At 46.7% G+C, this 20,702-nt stretch overlaps 2 protein-coding genes across 2 annotated transcripts; both read left to right on the forward strand.

Moving 5' to 3' along the window:
- The first annotated feature begins 1,896 nt into the window (after positions 1–1,896).
- Positions 1,897–3,315, forward strand: LOC132471906 (zinc-binding protein A33-like). Its single transcript, XM_060071273.1, has one exon. It carries the CDS (start codon positions 1,897–1,899, stop codon positions 3,313–3,315), a length of 1,419 nt encoding a protein of 472 aa, XP_059927256.1.
- A 5,499-nt stretch (positions 3,316–8,814) lies between these two features.
- On the forward strand, positions 8,815–20,467 carry LOC132472370 (E3 ubiquitin-protein ligase TRIM35-like). The gene is made up of 3 exons (XM_060071977.1): positions 8,815–9,002; positions 9,961–11,014; positions 18,286–20,467. Exons 2-3 carry the CDS (start codon positions 10,238–10,240, stop codon positions 19,594–19,596), a joined length of 2,088 nt encoding a protein of 695 aa, XP_059927960.1. The 5' UTR covers positions 8,815–9,002; positions 9,961–10,237; the 3' UTR covers positions 19,597–20,467.
- Positions 20,468–20,702: the final 235 nt, after the last annotated feature.

The following is a 20,702-nucleotide window of genomic DNA, read 5'->3' on the forward strand; positions in this document are numbered from 1 at the left end:
GGGCCATAAATGAACTCCTAGTCAGGGGTCCTACGAAAGACGTAGGACCCTGTATTATTATTATTATTATTATAATTTTCCCGACATATCTCAAAAACGACATGGTCAAAAGTTGTATAAAATAGCAGGCTTGTAGAACTCATAAAATTAGTTAGAGATGCAAAGGATGGTTCAGATTTAACAATAGGTGGCGCTATAACAAGCCTTTGAAGTGCAACATACTCAACAAGCTGCCATTTCCACTAGGAAAGTAGGGAACTTGTTATACATCATCCATGCACCATGAGTCATGATGAGGATCTTTCAAGGCTAGGGTTAGGGTTAGGGCCCCTTTGGGTTAGGGTCCCAGACTAGGACCCTCAGCTGGGACCCTAGCTAGGGTCCTAGCTAGGACCCTAGCTGGGCCCCTAGCTAGGGCCCTCAGCTGACCAGTGTTCTCAGCTCATGAGGATCCTTTAATACACAACGAAACAGATTAACAGAACTCATTACTTTGGGTCAGAGAACTCATAGGGTGACCAGAGAATGAAGCTCAGCAGCCGTTTGCTGCTGGACTTCAGACTTCCTCTCCCTCACCAGACGATAGGACGGGAGAGAGTCACACACATCACATAACCAGTGCAATGAGGTGAACTTTGTGCTTCAGAGAACAATAAGACAATAAAAGATCATAAAGGACTCTTAATGAACAGCTCTCTGGCCTCTCCCCCAACCTCAAGACATTCATTCACATCACGTTTAGTGTTATGGGTTTGATTTTTGAATTCTGTTTGAAAATATAATGTTTTAATATCAATCAATGTAGTCTGGGCTATAAAGAAAACGTGTAGAGCTGACCAAATTAAAAACGGTAAAGGACTGCTGTTGAATCAAGGGTGGATGTTTTAATGGATGTTATAATTATTGGGATCCATTTGAAGTATTTAGTATTCCTGAAGTCAACATTATTTCTTATTTTCCGTTCTAACTCTGAAATAAGTCCTAATGTCTCAGAGCGTCCTCCTAACTTGAGTGTCGCGGCACAACAAGTCATTCAGAACTCTTTCAGGTCCACTTGGGGGACACTGTTCAGATCTGTTAACGATTAACCTGTAATCAGACAGTATTCAAATCTTTTAATTATGAACCTGTGATCTGAGTTCAACAGTCATTCAAACGATACGTGGTACTTCTTCAGGATGAGAAGCCTTAGGTTGAAGAGGAATGACTTGAGGTGAGTGTTCAAAGGACCAGAGGGATCTTTTGCAGTAAGGAGAACTGTTTCAGTCACTTGACCTCCACTCCGTCGGAGGACGATGATCCACACATGAACCAAAGTGAGTAAAGTTATGTCGTTGGTATGATTGACCCTAACCCTCATATTCCGGGCAAGCTAATCTAAATTCAGGTTAGATAAAGATAGAGAAGATGACTGTGTATACACATTACATCAGAAATCATAATGAGACCAACAATTTTAAGTTTTCGTTTTTACAGTGTACTAACTATAATATTCAGGGATATATGAACACAGAACGCATTTTACAAGATTACTTTAGTATTCTTGGGTATATTAAAAGTTCAATCAAGTTGCCGATGATGGATAGTTAGATTCGTTAGAGATGGTTGTAAAGCAAAGGCCAATGAAGCCTGTTCTAGCGTTAATGAGGATACAATGTATTTAATACAAACCCATCTTTATTGTTTGATGAGTTATTGTTGTCGGGTTATGCTGATGAATGTTTATCTTTTCTAGACCTCCTGAATCTGTAAGAACAGACTACCTCTGGAGTTTATTAACAAAGAGTTCAGAACTAAGGAAGAGTCTTCAGGAGAGTCTTCCTGTCCGGTCCATTTTGCACGATTCATCCACAGCAGACGGGTTGCTTGGGATAGAGACTTTAGACCTCCACGAAAATGGCAGAGAAAATCACTCGGCTCAAGAGTTTACTGACCTGCAGCGTGTGCACTGAGATCTTCACGGACCCGGTGTCTTTGAGCTGTCACCACAGCTTCTGTTACAGATGTCTCCAGGACTTCTGGGCCCAAGCTAAGAACAAGAACTGTCCCGTCTGTAAGAGGAAAAACTCAAAGGATGTAGTCGTTAACTTTTCCCTCATGGAGCTCGCTGACTCCTACGCTGGAAGACAGAGGTCTGCCCCCTCAGAAGAGGCCCAGGTGGTCTGCAATGAGCACTTAAAGGATATCAAGTGGTTCTGTAAGGAGGAGCAGAGAGCTGTGTGTCATGTGTGTGAGTTCCCTCACCACCAGGGTCACACGCTGGTTCCTCTAGAAGAACAAGTCCAGGAGCTGAAGCAGCAGCTGAGACATGACCTCAGGGCTCTACAGGCCAGGAGGAGCAGACACCAGGAGCTGGAGGAGACGTATGAGGCCATGGTTCCTCACCTCAAGAAACAGCGGGTGAAGACCGAGAGGCGGATCGGAGCAGAGTTTGAACAGCTTCACCGGTTCCTGAGTGAGGAAGAGGAGGCCAGAGTGAAGGCCCTGAGAGAGGAAGAGGAGCAGAAGAGGAAGAGGATCCTCCTGGAGAGGAAGACCCTTCAGGAGCAGATCCGGTCTCTCTCAGAGGGTCTCTCGGCTGTAGAAGCAGACCTGCAGAAGGACGGCCTGTCGTTCCTCAGCGCTTCCACGCGCTCCCGGACCAGCGCCAGAGCCCTGCTCTCCGGTTCTGATCCCCAGCTGCTTCCTGGAGCGCTGCTGGACGAGGCCAAACACCTGGGAAACCTGGCCCACAGAGTCTGGGAGAAGATGGGGCAGAGGACCACCTTCAGCCCCGTTACTCTGGACCCAAACACTGTATCAGACTGCCTCTCTCTGTCTGATGATCTGACCAGCGTGAGAGTTAGCGATGTAATCCAGGAGGTTCCTAACAACCCAGAGAGGTTCACTTGGTACGCTGAGGTTCTGGGTTCTGAGGGCTTCAGCTCAGGGGAACACTGCTGGGAGGTGGAGGTGGGAGACCTTCCTATCTGGAGAATAGGTGTTGCTAATGAGTCAGTGGGCAGGAGAGGAGAGCGTACTGCTTCACCAGCTAATGGAATCTGGTGTTTATTCCACCGCAGTGGAAAGTACGCTCAGGGTACTGGTAAAACCCTGACATTGAAGAGGACTCCAGAGAGGATCAGAGTCCAGCTGGACTATGATGGAGGGGAGGTGTCCTTCTACGACCCTGAAGACATGACTCTCATCTACACCTATCAACACACTTTCACTGACAGCATCTTCCCTTATTTTGGTATTGGAGCAGCAGGTTTAGCCCGGACCAAAGATGTTAGAGTGTGTGGTGACTCCTCACGCACTAAACCATGTAAATGAATGTAACCTTGTCAGTTCTGTTTGCCTGCTAGAGTCTCTAGTATGTAGAAACACATTATCATGTATGTATGTATGTATGTATGTATGTATGTATGTATGTATGTATGTATGTATGTATGTATGTATGTATGTATGTATGTATGTATGTATGTATGTATGTATGTATGTATGTATGTATGTATGTATGTATGTATGTATGTATGTATGTATGTATGTATGTATGTATGTATGTATGTATCTATCTATGTATCTATGTATCTATCTATCTATCTATCTATCTATCTATCTATCTATCTATCTATCTATCTATCTATCTATCTATCTATCTATCTATCTATCCATCCATCCATCCATCCATCCATCCATCCATCCATCCATCCATCCATCCATCCATCCATCCATCCATCCATCCATCCATCCATCCATCCATCCATCTATCATAATCCGGTAATAATCCGGTAATAATCAAATAGTAGAACAAAGAAACAAATCAACAGGTATATTACAACAAAATAATATGAGTCCACCTTGTGGTCAATGTATGGAATGACACATAGTCCACAGAGCAAGAAAACACTGCCTGCGTGCAGCCTGTGGATCATTAACAGTGAGAGGTGTGGGTGTTTTCTTGTTAAATGGAATTGTACGTTTAATGTTGATAACAAGGGTCTGTAATAGAACCAAACACGTAGAGAAATCAATGATATTGTTAACACAATATTGTTATGTTAACACCTACACAAGAATCACATGGGGAAATAATAATTATCTATCAAGCGGTTGGTTGTGTAATTCTATTACTTTTGGTTTTAGTCAATGCTGTTCATTCCTGTCTGAGTATTAGTCTACCCTCACTGTTTGGGACGTATCGGTTTACACATATTCACGCAGGGTATAGAAAGGTGTTAGGGTTTGATTCCAGGGTTTAGGGTTTAGAATTAATTATTATGTTATTAATTATTATGTATTTTGATTATTCAGATCACTGTGATTCCATTCCCGTTAACCAACTAAAAGTTATTTCTTACAATAAACATGTGTCGGCCTGTTCTATGATTCATGTCGTTCATAACTCCTCCAGAAGCCGTCCTGACGCGTACAACAGGAAACCTTCTTCACACACTTCACAACCATCCGCAAAGTCACATAAAAGTTATTACTTTAGCCTAAAATATATTATGTATATATATAGACGCTAGGTACTAGAGTCTAGAGATGGTTAGTTTAGGTACTAGAGATGATTAGTTTAGGTGTTAGAGGTTATACATATTGAACCAAATGAGCTTCAGAAGGAGCACCGCCCAGCTGGCGGCGGTGCCTCATGACCACGGGGTCGCTGGTTCAAGTCCGACCTCGACCAACCGTCATGTAGTGCCGTCGGTGTGTCAGTGTGTGAGTTAAGACCCCGGTGGCCACCGGGTGGGGGCAGGCAGGTCCACACCCTGGCCCAACACGGAGACACCCTGCTGTTGGGCCACTGGATGAAGGTGGTCTGGTTCACCTCAACCAGCTGCAGGCTGGTGGTGGACATCACTGCCCCGTTGGTCAGGATGAGCTGCCTGGGCCTGCGGTAGTCTCACAGGATCAGACTCCACCTTGAGAGGTACCCCTTCCCCTGGATGGTGGAGGGTGCAGAGCCTGGCGCAGACGGCATCTACTGGCCACTGTGCAGGAGATGGTGCATCTCCGCACACTGTCCACACCCGACATGAACTCTCCCTTCATATCTGGTGACCTGAAGCGCCCAGTCAGCGGCCTGTCCTGGTGCCGTGCAGGATACAGCGCCCTCTGCTGGTCGTAGGGCAGCAGGTCCTCCCACAGGCAGACGAGGACGTCCCGGTCTCCGTCCCCCAGGCTGGTCTGGCTCCTCAGCCCCACCAGGTACTCAGCTGGGCGGTCCACCCTGTCCCGGCCCGGGATGCTTATAACATCGACGCTGGACGAATAGGAAACAAACATAAATGTTATGTTTGGTACTTACCGACTGCTCACCAGGAACCTGTGGGGTGGCCCCCGGAGCGGTGACAGGAGGAGGAGGAGGTGGAGGAGGAGGAGGAGGACCAGGAACCACCGGTGGAGGACCGAGCAGGTGATGAAGTAGAAATGAGGGCAGAGAAGACCTCCAGACTAGCCTCGGTGTCGTCTGTGAAGCCCTCATCCTCTGCCTCGTCGGCCAGGTCCTCCAGCAGCTGCTCCGTCTCCTCCCCTCAGGATCCGTGTCCTGCATGCACTTCCCCGTCTGCAGGTACAGGTAGTCGATGCCCATCAACTCTCCTGGGAATGAAAACAATATTGGGATTAGCGGAATAATGTGTGGAACCCATATTAATGTTGGTCTTAATATAGATGGAAAGTGTGCAGCCCACATTCATTATTTGATTATAGCACCTTCTTGTTATGATTATATTTATGATGACAGATTGGACGACAGAATATGCAAATATGTGAATCTAATCTGTTTTGCAGAATTAAAAACATTTTATTTCAAACGTATACATGCCTGGTCATCATTTCACTTCCCAGTTTGAAGCATTCAGTATTCAGTGCAACTTACCAGTGTACTACCACTACTTACCAGTGTACTACCACTACTTACCAGTGTACTACCACTACTTACCAGTGTACTACCACTACTTACCAGTGTACTACCACTACTTACCAGTGTACTGCCACTACTTACCAGTGTACTACCACTACTTACCAGTGTACTACCACTACTTACCAGTGTACTACCACTACTTACCAGTGTACTACCACTACTTACCAGTGTACTACCACTACTTACCAGTGTACTGCCACTACTTACCAGTGTACTACCACTACTTACCAGTGTACTACCACTACTTACCAGTGTACTACCACTACTTACCAGTGTACAACCACTACTTACCAGTGTACTACCACTACTTACCAGTGTACTACCACTACTTACCAGTGTACTCGGTGGGGAGGCGGGAGGAGGGAACCAACATCTGTCCAAACACATTGGTGCCACATGTGTTGACACAATGTACCAGGTCCCCCGAGTGGCCGAGGAGAGCGGACATCTCCTCAGCCACAGCAGCAGCAGCCAAGTCCTGGTTCCACCGGTTCAGCCCGTCCAGAAGGTAGAGCTGGAGGGTCAGTGTGTTAGACGCTGGTGATGCCATTTAAACTCACCTGGAATAAAGCGGTTCAGGTGGCAGTGGAAGGACTCCAGGGACGTTGAACCTCGCGCACACCTGTACTTGGTGAGGACGACGCCCTCCTTGGTGGAGGTGGTGCCGGTCTTTGTGTACAGAGGCACACCTGGCAGGTCCTTGATGCACTTGACGTGCCTCTTCTGAACCCGCCAGATGTGCTCCATCCTCCCCCGGTCCAGGAGGGGAACACCCAGCAGGTCCCTGCCTCTGTCCCCCATCAGCTCCTGCAGCAGGGCCTCCACTTGGCAGATGGTGGCCTCTTCTCCACGGGTCCTCCGCCTGCAGTACAGCGCCAACTGGGCCTTGGCCAATCGGCCGTCCACCAGAGCCTCGGAGATGCCCGGCACACCCTCCCTCCGGAGCTCCTCCCTCTGGGCGTGGCGTAGAAGGGCCACATCTTCAGGGTCCCACTCGAACAGGCAGACGGAGAGCGTGGCCATGAAGATGGGGTACAGGGCGTGGGCGTCCGTCGTGCATCCGGCCGCAGGCCGCCGAAGGAAGTGCCAGGCGTCCAGCCGGATGACGAGGTCTGGCCAGCCGCTGAACCTGGCCTTCAGCTCGCTCTCCCCTCCCGTCTCCTCGCAGCAGCCACAGTCCACATAGAGGAGTATAGGGGGAGCCACGCCCGCCTCGCTGCAGCGCCTGATGAGGCCTGACACCATCCGGTCCAGTCCAGGTCCCTCCTGGGCTGTCAGGACGCTGATCAGGACCTGCCCCTTCTCGATGCTGACGGAGGACCTGCATAAAAAAAGATGTTTGCTTTCATGATCTGAACTCCCCCTCCTCCAGGAGGAGACCAAGAGACCAGGAGGAGACCAGGAGGACCAGGAGGACCAGGAGGAGACCAGGAGGACCAGGAGGAGACCAGGAGGAGACCAGGAGGAGACCAGGAGGAGAGACCAGGAGAAGACCAGGAGGAGACCAGGAGACCAGGAGGAGAGACCAAGAGGAGACCAGGAGGAGAGACCAGGAGGAGACCAGGAGGAGACCAGGAGACCAGGAGGAGAGACCAGGAGGAGACCAGGAGGAGACCAGGAGGAGACCAGGAGGATACCGGGAGGAGACTAGGAGGAGAACAGGAGGAGAACAGGGGACCAGGAGACCAGGAGGAGAGACCAGGAGGAGGCCAGGAGGAGAGACCAGGAGGAGACCAGGAGGAGAGACCAGGAGGAGACCAGGAGGATACCGGGAGGAGACTAGGAGGAGAACAGGAGGAGAACAGGGGACCAGGAGACCAGGAGGAGAGACCAGGAGGAGACCAGGAGGAGACCAGGAGACCAGGAGGAGACCAGGAGACCAGGAGGAGACCAGGAGGAGACCAGGAGGAGACCAGGAGACCAGGAAGAGACCAGGAGGAGCAGGACTCCTATCTGATACAACCTACATAAAGAAAAAAGATGATAAATCCTCTATCCCCTACACGCTACAGAATGTAAGACCTGTATAGAGGTTATTAAGTTGCACTGACCAGTGGGGAAGAGCTGGTCCTCACAGCCGACATGACAGGGCTGGATGGAGGCAGAGAGAAAGGGGGGACAGGCCTGTAGAAGCTGGGACTGGAAGGGGGCGTCACTCGAGGTGGGGTAGCGGACGGAGTGCTTCTCCCAGACGGGACAGCGGCAGGGCTGGAGGGACGCTGGAAGAGAGGGGGAACGGAGATGATGAAGTACAATTACAAAACAAGGATACTGTTTGGCTGTATGGCTGTACAGCTATAGGTACATGATTACCTCAACAGGCCTCCTAGTCACATTGACATTCGGCCTGGCTGCAGCAGACAAACAAAGTCTGAAGTCCAGCAGCCGTTTGCTGCTGGACTTCAGACTCCCTCTCCCTAACCAGACGATAGGACGGGCGAGAGACACATCACATGTCCAGTGGAATGACGTGAACTTTGTGCTTCAGAGAACAATAAGACAATAAAAGATCATAAAGGACTCTTAATGAACAGCTCTCTGGCCTCTCCCCCAACCTCAAGACATTCATTCACATCAAGTTTAGTGTTATGGGTTTGATTTTTGAATTCTGTTTAAAAATATAATGTTTTAAATCAATCAATGTAGTCGGGGCTATGAAGAAAACGTGAAGAGCTGACCAATTAAAACACTAAAGGACTGCTGTTGAATCAATGGTGGAAAAATATGTGAATCAACATTATTCAACATTATTTCTTATTTGCCGTTCTAACTCTGAAATAAGTCCTAATGTCTCAGAGCATCCTCCTAACTTGAGTGTCGCGGCACAACAAGTCGTTCAGAACTCTTTGAGGTCCACATGGGGGACACTGCTCCGATCTGTTAATGATTAACCTATAATCTGACATGCAGATCTGTCGTTTAGACGTACGTGGAGTTGTACTTCTTCAGGACGAGAACCCTTAGGTTGAAGAGGAATGACTTGAGGTGAGTGTTCAAAGGACCAGAGGGATCTTTTGCAGTAAGGAGAACTGTTTCAGTCACTTGACCTCCACTCCGTCGGAGGACGATGATCCACACATGAACCAAAGTGAGTAAAGACATGTCATTGGTATTATTGATAGCCTCATATTCAGGGCAAGCTCATGTTTATTCAGTTTAGATAAAGTTAGATAAAGTTATATATGCATATTAAGTTGCCGATGATGGATAGTATTTGTTAGAGATGGTTGTAGATTAGACTTTTACTTTATTGTCCCCTGGGGGAAATTATTTTTCACTCCATAGTACATTTGTGGGCCGCACGCCAACAGACAGCAACAGATATACAGCATACACAACAAAAACAGCATGCAGACAAAATGCAGACAAAATATGTAAATAGTGTGGAACAGGAGTGAGTTATCTTGGCACTTTATTTAAGGCTGCTATGGCTGCAGGCACCAGGCTTTTACCATAGCGTGCCCTCCTGCACAACAGGGACCTGTACCTGCGTCCAGAGGGCATGATGGTGAAGTGGCAGTTGAGTGGGTGTGCGTTGTCCAGTGCTATTGTGGATGCGATGCGTGAAATGGCCTTTAGGTTCAGCTCTGACAGTGTGGGTGTGGGGAGACCGATTAATTTGGCAGCTATGTTTGTGACACGTGTGAGTATGACCCGGTGTTTGACAGTGAGCATGTTGAAGAAGCAGGTGGAACAGTAGAGCGGCATGGGCTGGACAATGCATTGGTACAGCAGTAGGAGGCGATGGGGGGCAACATAGAGTCCTTTAAGTTTACGGATGGCATACAGTCTTTGATGGCTCCTTTTTTGAATGTCCGTTGTGTGCTGGTTGAAAGAGAGTTTATTGTCTATTGTGAGTCCGAGGTATTTAAAGCTGTCAACTGTTTCTACTGCGTCGTTGTTGATGAGAGTGGGGGACTGGGATGATGGCCAATGAAGCCTGTTCTAGCGTTAATGAGGATACAATGTATTTAATACAAACCTATCTTTATTGTTTGATGAGTTATTGTTGTCGGGTTATGCTGATGAATGTTTATCTTTTCTAGACCTCCTGAATCTGTAAGAACAGACCACCTCTGGAGTTTCTTTTACAAAGTGTTCAGAACTAAGGAAGGCATCCGGAGAGACTTCCTGTCTAGACCTCCGCTAAAATGACCAAGAAAACCCTCCTACTCTCAAACATTACCTGACTTGCAGTGTGTGCACTGAGATCTTGAAGGACCCGGTGTCTCTGGGCTGACCCGGTGTCTCCACAGCTTCTGTTCCAGCTGTCTCCAGGACTTCTGGGCCCAAGCTGAGAACCAGAACTGTCCTGTCTGTGAGATGATATCCTCAAAGGATCTAGTCATTAACTTTGCCATGAAGGTGCTCGCTGACTCCTACGCTGGAAGACAGAGGTCTGACCCCTCTGAAGAGGCCCAGGTGGTCTGCACTGAGCACTTAAAGGATATCAAGTGGTTCTGTAAGGACGAGCAGAGAGCTGTGTGTCATGTGTGTGAGTTCCCTCACCACCAGGGTCACACGCTGGTTCGTCTAGAAGAACCAGTCCAGGAGCTGAAGCAGCAGCTGAGACCTGACCTCACGGCTCTACAGGCCAGGAGGAGGAGACACCAGGAGCTGGAGGAGACGTATGAGGCCATGGTTCCTCACCTCAAGGAACAGCGGGTGAAGACCGAGAGGCGGATCAGAGCAGAGTTTGAACAGCTTCACCGGTTCCTGAGAGAGGAAGAGGAGGCCAGAGTGGAGGCCCTGAGAGAGGAAGAGGAGCAGAAGAGGAAGAGGATCCTCCTGGAGAGGAAGACCCTTCAGGAGCAGATCCACTCTCTCTCAGCTATAGAAGCAGACCTGCAGAAGGACGGCCTGTCGTTCCTCAGCGCTTCCACACGCTCCCGGACCAGCGCCAGAACCCTGCTCTCCGGTTCTGATCCCCAGCTGCTTCCTGGAGCGCTGCTGGACGAGGCCAAACACCTGGGAAACCTGGCCCACAGAGTCTGGGAGAAGATGGGGCAGAGGACCACCTTCAGTCCCGTTACTCTGGACCCAAACACTGCAGCACGCCGGCTCTCTCTGTCTGATGATTGGGCTTTAGTTGAATACCCCTGATATAGAACATAATAATGAATTAATTATTGTGGTATTAATTATTATGAATTGTGATTATTCATTCTTTATTCTTTATTTGGATACCTATTAGCTTCAACAAAGTGGTCGCTAGTCTTCTTGGGGTCCTCACAGAAAGCGACAACAATTAAAACAAACAATAATACAACATTCAGATCACTGTGATTCCATTCCTGTTAACCAATTAAAAGTTATTTCTTACAATAAACATGTCGGCCGGTTCAATGATTCATGTCTTTCACAACTGCTCCAGACGAAGCCGTCCTGACGTGTACAACAGGAAACCTTCTTCACACTGGACGCACAACCATCGTCTTCATCGGCTGAGGAAGTCAACGGTCTCAATAGCCACCGACTAGTTTCTCTCCTCACTTAGCGTTTCATGGTGCTACTAACTGGACCACACAGAAACTATACATCAAATTTTTGAAACACCTGATCCAATTTTTTATTATTATTATGCTAAACTGCATCAATAATAAAAAAACATCCCCCATATCGTGTCGTGTTGCCCCCTAGTGGGCGACCTGTGCTACCACAGGGGGACGTCACCACGAGCAGCGCCACACTACCACCGTCTGCGTCTCATGCGCAAAGTCACATAGAAGTTTGTACTGGACTTCAAAACTCCCTCCCTCGTTACGTGGATGTTACCAAGCTGTCACTCCGATCGAGACTGGCCAATAGAGACGTCTCTTACATCTTTCGGCGAAGGTCCCGCCCACGAGATTCAGCTCAACAGCAAGCAAAACTATTGGATTTGCAAACAAAACTTTTGGATTTGCAAACAAAAACTTTTGGATTCCCATTAATAATATTTTTATCACATTTATTTGACTTGCAATAAAAAAAAATTTGATTGCGGTGTCGATAAGTTTGCTCTCAAATCTATTTTTTTATTGTAGTGTGGAAAGTTTTGCCCTCAAACCTATTCTGTTTGATTGCATAATAAAGACACAAATCAACTATGGAGGTAGTTTTGCTTGCTGTTGAGTTGAATCTCGTGGGCGGGACCTACGCCGAAAGATGTAAGAGACGTCTCTATTGGCCAGTCTCGATCGGAGTGAAAGCTTTGCAACATCCACAATTAGTAACGAGAGAGGGAGTTCTGAAGTCCATGATGATACAGAGCGGGACTCGGGAGCTAAGAGGACAGAAAATCAATGCGCAGGTACGTCTACTGTCATAGTAATAGCAAGAATGTTATGTTTGAACTGGTGCAGGTCGATTTTTTTGTTTAATGATCTGTGGATGTTGCAGTGGGTTAAAAAAAATACACATTATTTTGTCAGATCGAGACTGGCCAATAGAGACGTGTCTTACATCTTTCGGCGTAGGTCCCGCCCACGAGATTCAGCTCAACAGCAAGCAAAACGTTTGGATTCCCATTAATAATTTTTTTATCACATTTATTTTACTTGCAATAAAACAATTTTTGATTGCAGTGTCGATAGTTATGCTCTCAAATCTATTTTTTGATTGCAGTGTGGAAAGTTTTGCTCTCAAACCTATTCTGTTTGATTGCATAATAAAGGCACAAATCTACCTCCATATTTTACCAGCGCTCAGTGCGCTGCTGCCAATGGGTGACGTCATAGGCTATCAACGTGACCTTTCACAATTTGCCTGCCTGCAAGATGCGCTTGTTGTTTTAAGAGACGGTACAACGCAGGGTCAGATCAGTAGAGTCAGACTCAGACAGTTCAGTTGTTTCCAAAACAATTAAGTTGATAATGCTAAATAAACTGTAACAGTTATCTCGTTTTGTAGTGTCATTTTGAAGTATAGGCCTATGTTTGCCAGCAAAAGCTTTTCAACAAGCATCGTTTTAACTGACCTGTGAAAGTGGCTACCACTCGGTTTATTTTATATAGCCTTGCTAGCTATTATACAGCTAGGGTGACCAGATTTGAGTTTGTGAAAAAGAGGACACTTCGTCGTGGGGGGGGGGGCGCCTCGGCCGAGGCGAAAACATGGGTATTTTTTCTTTAGTTCGTCCGTGAACTTACATTTACGTTTAGGCATGGCTGCAGATGTAATGTGCTGTTGTAAACAGAGTGGAAGCGGCAAGGTGCTCAATGTTGCCAGATTGGAAATGGCAAAGTAACGTACCAAAGGCTCAAAATTGTCGCATTTGGAGGATAATTATCGTGGCTCTGGCAACCCTGAGATCGGTCGCCCAATGACAGACTCTCTCTACAGTCAGCTCGCGCAAGAAGGTGGAACGTAAAGGCGGCTGCATGCTTCAGCGTTGGTGTTAGGTTGTTGCGCAAAATTTACTCAAAGCAATTCATGCTCCCTTTAGGTTGCGCGTGTTGCCAAGCAATTTACCGCCAGAACAGTAGGTGGAGTAATATGTGGAGTGAAGTTTTTCGTTGAAGACGACCTCGAGAATGACGTCTTTGTCTGTGGGAGTCGTTGGTTTGTTTATGTGCCAGATCGTGTTCTCCCCATACACAGTGAATGATGGCAACAGACAGAGGAACAGGGGTGATGAAGTTGTTGATCATTGGGGTTGTATAAATGTGCATATCTCTCTACATTTTAAAACGACATAATGTGTTGGCAGCAAAGTTAACTTCACTTCACGTTAATGATTTTGTATATGAGCCTGCCGGCCGGGTTCCATTCTATCAAACCACCCACCCTCCTTCCTCCTACGGCAGCGTTTCTCAAATTGAACCATGAAAAGGAGATTTTCATGGTATTGGTCGAAGACTACCTAAGTGAAGCCTATATGGTGTATTTGTGTGTGGGCGTCGTCGTCGGCTGTTTATAAACCGCCTCCCAGTCATGTTCTACACATTCAGTGAACTATGGCAGAGAAATGTGATACTCCAGACAGGAAGTAGTAAGCAGACCAATCACAGCCTTGCAGGCTGCGCGGCTCGCGTAAAAGCTTATGTAAAAAATGACGCAAGTCTAGAAAAATCGCCCGACGCACGCAAGACGTGAGAAGTCGCGCAAGGGGTGCGCAAGGGCGTGCAAGGGCCTCTTGCGCTTGCGCTTACGCTTACGTAACTGAGCATAAATCGGCCTTAAGGGAGATACCATTTCCAGAACTTGGAAGGCCGTAATAACCATAGACAATGGTAATAACTAGTAGGTTATGTGAAAGACCCAGAAACACAAATATGCGACGAGGCAAAAACAAATATGCGACGAGATAATGTCCGAAAACCGGACATTATCATCAATTAATAAAAAAAAAACGGACGCCCCGGACGGGACGTAAAAAGTGGACATGTCCGGGGAAAAGAGGACGTTTGGTCTTGCAAAGGAAGCATACATCGTTATATTGAATCTGTATACTCTGTAGTAACTACTTGGCCACATGACATGGCCAAATCCGTTTCACGTCTACCCTGTCTCAGTGTCTCTGGCAGTAGGCTAGTTTATGCAAGTTGGCACTAGTAGTAGTACTAGTAAGGCAGGTAGGCTGTTATGTAAAAGAGCCCTAGGCTATTTCATCTTCCCGAAATTGTGGTCCAACTCCGCCAGATACCCCTATAGTGATCCGCGAACAAAGGTGTTAGCGTTGCAACTAAAATTAACCCAATTGTCGCAGTTACTCCGCTATTGAGATTAACCTGCTGTATCCTCTGTACTGAGATCAATTCTAAGGCTTGGGTGGCGACCAGGGTATCAAATTAAACTACAAGTTCTCATACAGATGTTAGTATCATTCCTGACATCCTTGCAGTTAAGAAGGCGAAAGAATTGTACTTCTCCAAAGCTCAACTTTGCAAATCCCTTTCTGATTCAAAGTAGGTTGCAGTTATAGGCTACAATAAAACTGTTTAGGCCTATCTGGTTTGATAGTTTATCTTGTCTCTTTGTGTCTCACACGCACGCACGCACGCGCACACACACACACACACACACACACATTTTATTTCAATCACATAGTTTGATGTCAGATTGTTGCATTTTGGATGGATAATATTTGTGTGAATGTAGTCTGATGTAAGGCTCCATATTTCATTCTAAGGTGTACAGTATTGTGGATTTACTATTATGTTAAATGTCATATTGCACTTTCAAGATACAGTATAGTTTGAATACTGTATGTTTACATTTTGCTTGGACAATATAGCATTTGTTGGATATATTTATGTGAATGTCTAACTTAAGGCTCCTATTTCATTCTAAGGTGTACAGTATTGTGGATTTACGATTATGTTAAATGTCATATTGCACTTTCTGTATAGTTTGAATACTGTATCTTTACATTTTGCTTGGACAAGGGTTGCATTTTTTTGACAGAATCAATGTCATTATTATCAATAATCATAACTAGTAATTATTTATTCTTATTGCAGCCAGTACACGTCACAGGACAGAAACATGAAACACAAGTCGTCCCTAGTACAAGTAAACGTCAACGTGTGTGTGTGTGTGTGTGTGTGTGTGTGTGTGTGTGTGTGTGTGTGTGTGTGTGTGTGTGTGTGTGTGTGTGTGTGTGTGTGTTTGTGTGTGTCTGTGTGTGTGCGTGCGTGCGTGCGTGCGTCTGTCTGTCTGTCTGTCTGTCTGTCTGTCTGTCTGTCTGTCTGTCTGTCTGTCTGTCTGTCTGTCTGTCTGTCTGTCTGTCTGTCTGTCTGTCTGTCTGTCTGTCTGTCTGTCTGTCTGTCTGTCTGTCTGTCTGTCTGTCTGTCTGTCTGTGTGCGTGCGTGCGTGCGTGCGTGCGTGCGTGTGTGTGTTTGTGTGTGTCTGTGTGTGTGCGTGCGTGCGTGTGTGTGTGTCTGTGTGTGTGCGTGTGTGTGCGCGTGATGTCTTACTCCGAGTCTTGTGGGCTGGAACTTCCCGAGGCCCTTAAAGGCTGTTGGTTCATTCTGGGGAGAAGCGAATTGTTCGCCTCTCTCTCCGCTCTCCGTCCCCAACTCACCTTCAGCAAGACTCCCAGACATCCCCAATGCACCCCAAATCAACACGCTGTCCTTTGTCTGGTCTAAGCATCAAATTGAGAATACCGACCTGGTGATAAAGAATGAAACCTTGATGTTACCGCAGAGTTAAGTTTAAATGAGATCCACAGATGGTGGAGGCTTCAATACATGCCTCTTCCTCTGTCGCCTCATTCACATTTGCTTAATGCCTCTGCTTGCGTAATAAAGGATTTTACATGTGGAGGCAATATTAACTGATAGCCACGTCTTCCTATGTGTGGTCTTCTGATATAAAAAGGGTAAGGTAAGGGATAGGTCAAGGTCAGTAGGGAACTTGTTATACATCATCCATGCACCATTAGTCATGATGAGGATCTTTCAAGGCTAGGGTTAGGGCTAGGGACCCTTTGGGTTAGGTCCCTGACTAGGACCCCCAGCTGGGCCCCTAGCTAGGACCCTCAGCTGACCCTAATCAAGTTGCCGATGATGGATAGTTAGATTCATTAGAGATGGTTGTAAAGCAAAGGCCAATGAAGCCTGTTCTAGCGTTAATGAGGATACAATGTATTTAATACAAACCCTTCTTTATTGTTTGATGAGTTATTGTGGTCGGGTTGTGCTAATGAATGTTTATCATTTCTAGACAGCTAGGACCCCCAGCTGGGCCCCTAGCTAGGACCCCCAGCTGGGCCCTTAGCTTGGACCCCCAGCTGGGCCCTTAGCTAGGACCCCCAGCTGGGCCCTTAGCTAGGACCCCCAGCTGGGCCCTTAGCTTGGACCCCCAGCTGGGCCCTTAGCTAGGACCCCCAGCTGGGCCCTTAGCTTGGACCCCCAGCTGGGCCCTTAGCTAGGACCCCCAGCTGGGCCCCTAGCTAGGACCCCCAGCTGGGCCCCTAGCTTGGACCCCCAGCTGGGCCCTTAGCTAGGACCCCCAGCTGGGCCCCTAGCTTGGACCCCCAGCTGGGCCCTTAGCTAGGACCCCCAGCTGGGCCCTTAGCTTGGACCCCCAGCTGGGCCCTTAGCTTGGACCCTCAGCTGACCCGTGTTCTCAGCTCATGAGGATCCTTTAATACACAAAGAAACAGATTAACAGAACTAATTACTTTTGGTCAGAGAACTCATAGGGTGACCAGAATGAAGCTCAGCAGCCGTTTGCTGCTGGACTTCAGACTTTCTCAGCGTAACGGACGATAGGACGGGAGAGAGTCACACACATCACATGACCAGTGGAAAACTGGTGAACTTTGTGCTTCAGAGAACAATAAGACAATAAAAGATCATTAAGGACTCTTAATGAACAGCTCCCTGGCCTCTCCCCCAACCTTAAGACATTTACTCACATCAAGTTTAGTGTTTTGGATTTGATTTTTGAATTCTGTTTGGAAATATAATGTTTTAATATCAATCAATGTAGTCTGGGCTATAAAGAAAACGTGAAGAGCTGACCAAATTAAAAACGGTAAAGGACTGCGTTGAATTGAGGGTGGATGTCTTTATGGTGGTGCTAATGATTGGGATCCATTTGAAGTATTTAGCATTCCTGAAGTCAACATTATTTCTTATTTTCCGTTCTAACTCTGAAATAAGTCCTAATGTCTCAGAGCGTCCTCCTAACTCGAGTGTCGCGGGCACAAAAAGTCGTTCAGAACTCTTTGAGGTCCACAAGGGGGTCACTGATCAGATCTGTTAATGATTAACCTGTAATCAGACACTATTCAGATCTTTTAATTATGAACCTTTGATCAGAGTTCAACAGTCATTCAAACGATACGTGGAGTTAGTCTCCTTCAGGATGGGAAGCCTTGGGTTGAAGAGGAATGACTTGAGGTGAGTGTTCAAAGGACCAGAGGGATCTTTTGCAGTAAGGAGAACTGTTTCAGTCACATGAGCTCCACTCTGTCGGAGGACGATGATCCACACATGAACCAAAGTGAGTAAAGACATGTCGTTGGTATGATTGATTGCCTCATATTCCGGGCAAGCTGATGTGTATTCAGGTTAGATAAAGTTAGAGAAGATGACTGTGTATACACATTACATACTAACTTTAATATTCTGGGATATATGAACACAGAACGCATATTACAAGATTACTTTAGTATTCTTGGGTATATTATCATATAAATTAACATATTCAGTGACCGATGATGGATAGTATTCGTTAGAGATGGTTGTAAAGCAAAGGCCAATGAAGCCTGTTCTAGCATTAATGAGGATACAATGTATTTAATACAAACCCATCTTTATGGTTTGATGACGAGTTATTGCTGTCGGGTTATGCTGATGAATGTTTATCTTTTCTAGACCTCCTGAATCTGTAAGAACAGACCTCTGGAGTTTACGAAGAAAATAGTTCAGAACTAAGGAACGCATCCGGAGAGACTTCCTGTCTTGACCTCGGCTAAAATGGCTGAGAAAATCCCTCCTCTCAAGCATTTCCTGACCTGCAGCGTGTGCACTGAGATCCTCAAGGACCCGGTGTCTCTGGGCTGTCACCACAGCTTCTGTTCCAGCTGTCTCCAGGACTTCTGGGCCCAAGCTGAGAACAAGAACTGTCCCGTCTGTAAGAGGAAATCCTCAAAGGATCTAGTCGTTAACTTTTCCCTCAAGGAGCTCGCTGACTCCTTCGCTGGAAGACAGAGGTCTGAACAAGTCCAGGAGCTGAAGCAGCAGCTGAGACCTGACCCCACGGCTCTACAGGCCAGGAGGAGCAGACACCAGGAGCTGGAGGAGACGTATGAGGCCATGGTTCTTCACCTCAAGGTACAGCGGGTGGAGGCCGAGAGGCGGATCAGAGCAGAGTTTGAACAGCTTCAACGGTTCCTGAGAGAGGAAGAGGAGGCCAGAGTGGAGGCCCTGAGAGAGGAAGAGGAGCAAAAGAAGATCCTCCTGAAGAGGAACACCCTTCAGGAGCAGATCCGGTCTCTCTCAGAGAGTCTCTCGGCTGTAGAAGCAGACCTGCAGAAGGACGGCCCGTCGTTCCGCAGCGCTTCCACGCGCTCCCGGACCAGCGCCAGAAGCCTGCTCTCCGGTTTTGATCCCCAGCTGCTTCCTGGAGCGCTGCTGGACGAGGCCAAACACCTGGGAAACCTGGCCCACGAAGTCTGGGAGGAGATGGGGCAGAGGACCACCTTCAGCCCCGTTATTCTGGACCCAAACACTGCAAGAGCCCGGCTCTCTCTCTCTGATGATCTGACCAGCGTAAGACGTAGCGATGTAATCCAGACGGATCCTAACAACCCAGAGAGGTTTAATGAGTACGCTGAGGTTCTGGGTTCTGGGGGCTTCAGCTCAGGGGAACACTGCTGGGAGGTGGAGGTGGGAGACCTTCCTATCTGGACAATAGGTGTTGCTAAAGAGTCAGTGGACAGGAGAGGAGTGTGTACTGCTTCACCAGCTAATGGAACCTGGTGTTTACTCCACCGCAGTGGAAAGTACACTCAGGGTACTGGTAAAACCCTGACATTGAAGAGGACTCCAGAGAGGATCAGAGTCCAGCTGGACTATGATGGAGGGGAGGTGTCCTTCTACGACCCTGAAGACATGACTCTCATCTACACCCATCAACACACTTTCACTGACAGCCTCTTCCCTTGGTTTGGTGTTGGAGAAGCCGGTGAAGCCCGGACCAGAGCTGTTAGAGTTTATGGTGTCTCCTCACACACTCAGCTTTAGATTGACCTGTGTGTGTGTGTGTGTGTGTGTGTGTGTGTGTGTGTGTGTGTGTGTGTGTGGTTGTGTGACTTTTTCAGTTATGTTTGCCTGCTAGAGTCCCTAGTATATAGAAACATAGAATCACATATGTAAATATCATATATATATATATATATACATATACATATATATATATTTACATATATAGTATCGTGCATATATATGTATCTATATAAATATATTTGTATCTATATAACAAGTATAGTATCATAGACGGTAGAGGAGGCTAGTGAAGGTCTCAGTGCAGCCTGTGGATCATTAACAGTGAGGGGTGTGGGGGTTTTCTCGTTAACTGGTATGAATGGTTTCTGTACGTTAAATGTTGAACGAGGGTCTGTAATAGAAACACACACAGAGAAACCAATAATATTGTTAACATAACTCAGTCTGCTGACACAAAACTAAGAATCACATGTGAAGATTACAATCATCTATCAAACGATTGGTTATGTAATTCTATTACTTTTGGTTTTAGTCAATGCTGTTCATTCCTGTCTGTGTATTAGTCTACCCTCACTGTTTGGGACGTATCGGTTTATACATATTCACACAGGGTATAGAAAGGTGTTAAGGTTTAATTCCAGGGTTCAGAGATGAAATCAATGATATAGAACATAATAATGAATTAATTATTGTGGTATTAATTATTATGAATTGTGATTATTCATTCTTTATTCGTTATTTGGATCCCTATTCGCTTCCACAAAGTGGTCGCTAGTCTTCTTGGGGTCCACACAGAAAGCGACAACAATTAAAATGAACAATAATACAACATTCAGATCACTGTGATTTCATTCCTGTTAATCAATTAAAAGTTATTTCTTACAATAAACATGTGTCGGCCTGTTCTATGATTCATGTCTTTCATAACTCCTCCAGACGATCCCGTCCGGACGCGTACAACAGGAAACCTTCTTCACACACTGGAGTGGACTCACAACCATCGTCTTCATCTGCTGAGGAAGTCATCGGTCTCCATAGCGACCGGCTAGTTTCTCTCCTCATTTACTGTTTCATGGTGCTGCGACTGGCCCTCATTGGACCACACAGAAAATGATATACATCAC

This window comes from Gadus macrocephalus, chromosome 14 (assembly GCF_031168955.1).
Source record: "Gadus macrocephalus chromosome 14, ASM3116895v1".
NCBI classification, from domain to species: domain Eukaryota; kingdom Metazoa; phylum Chordata; class Actinopteri; order Gadiformes; family Gadidae; genus Gadus; species Gadus macrocephalus.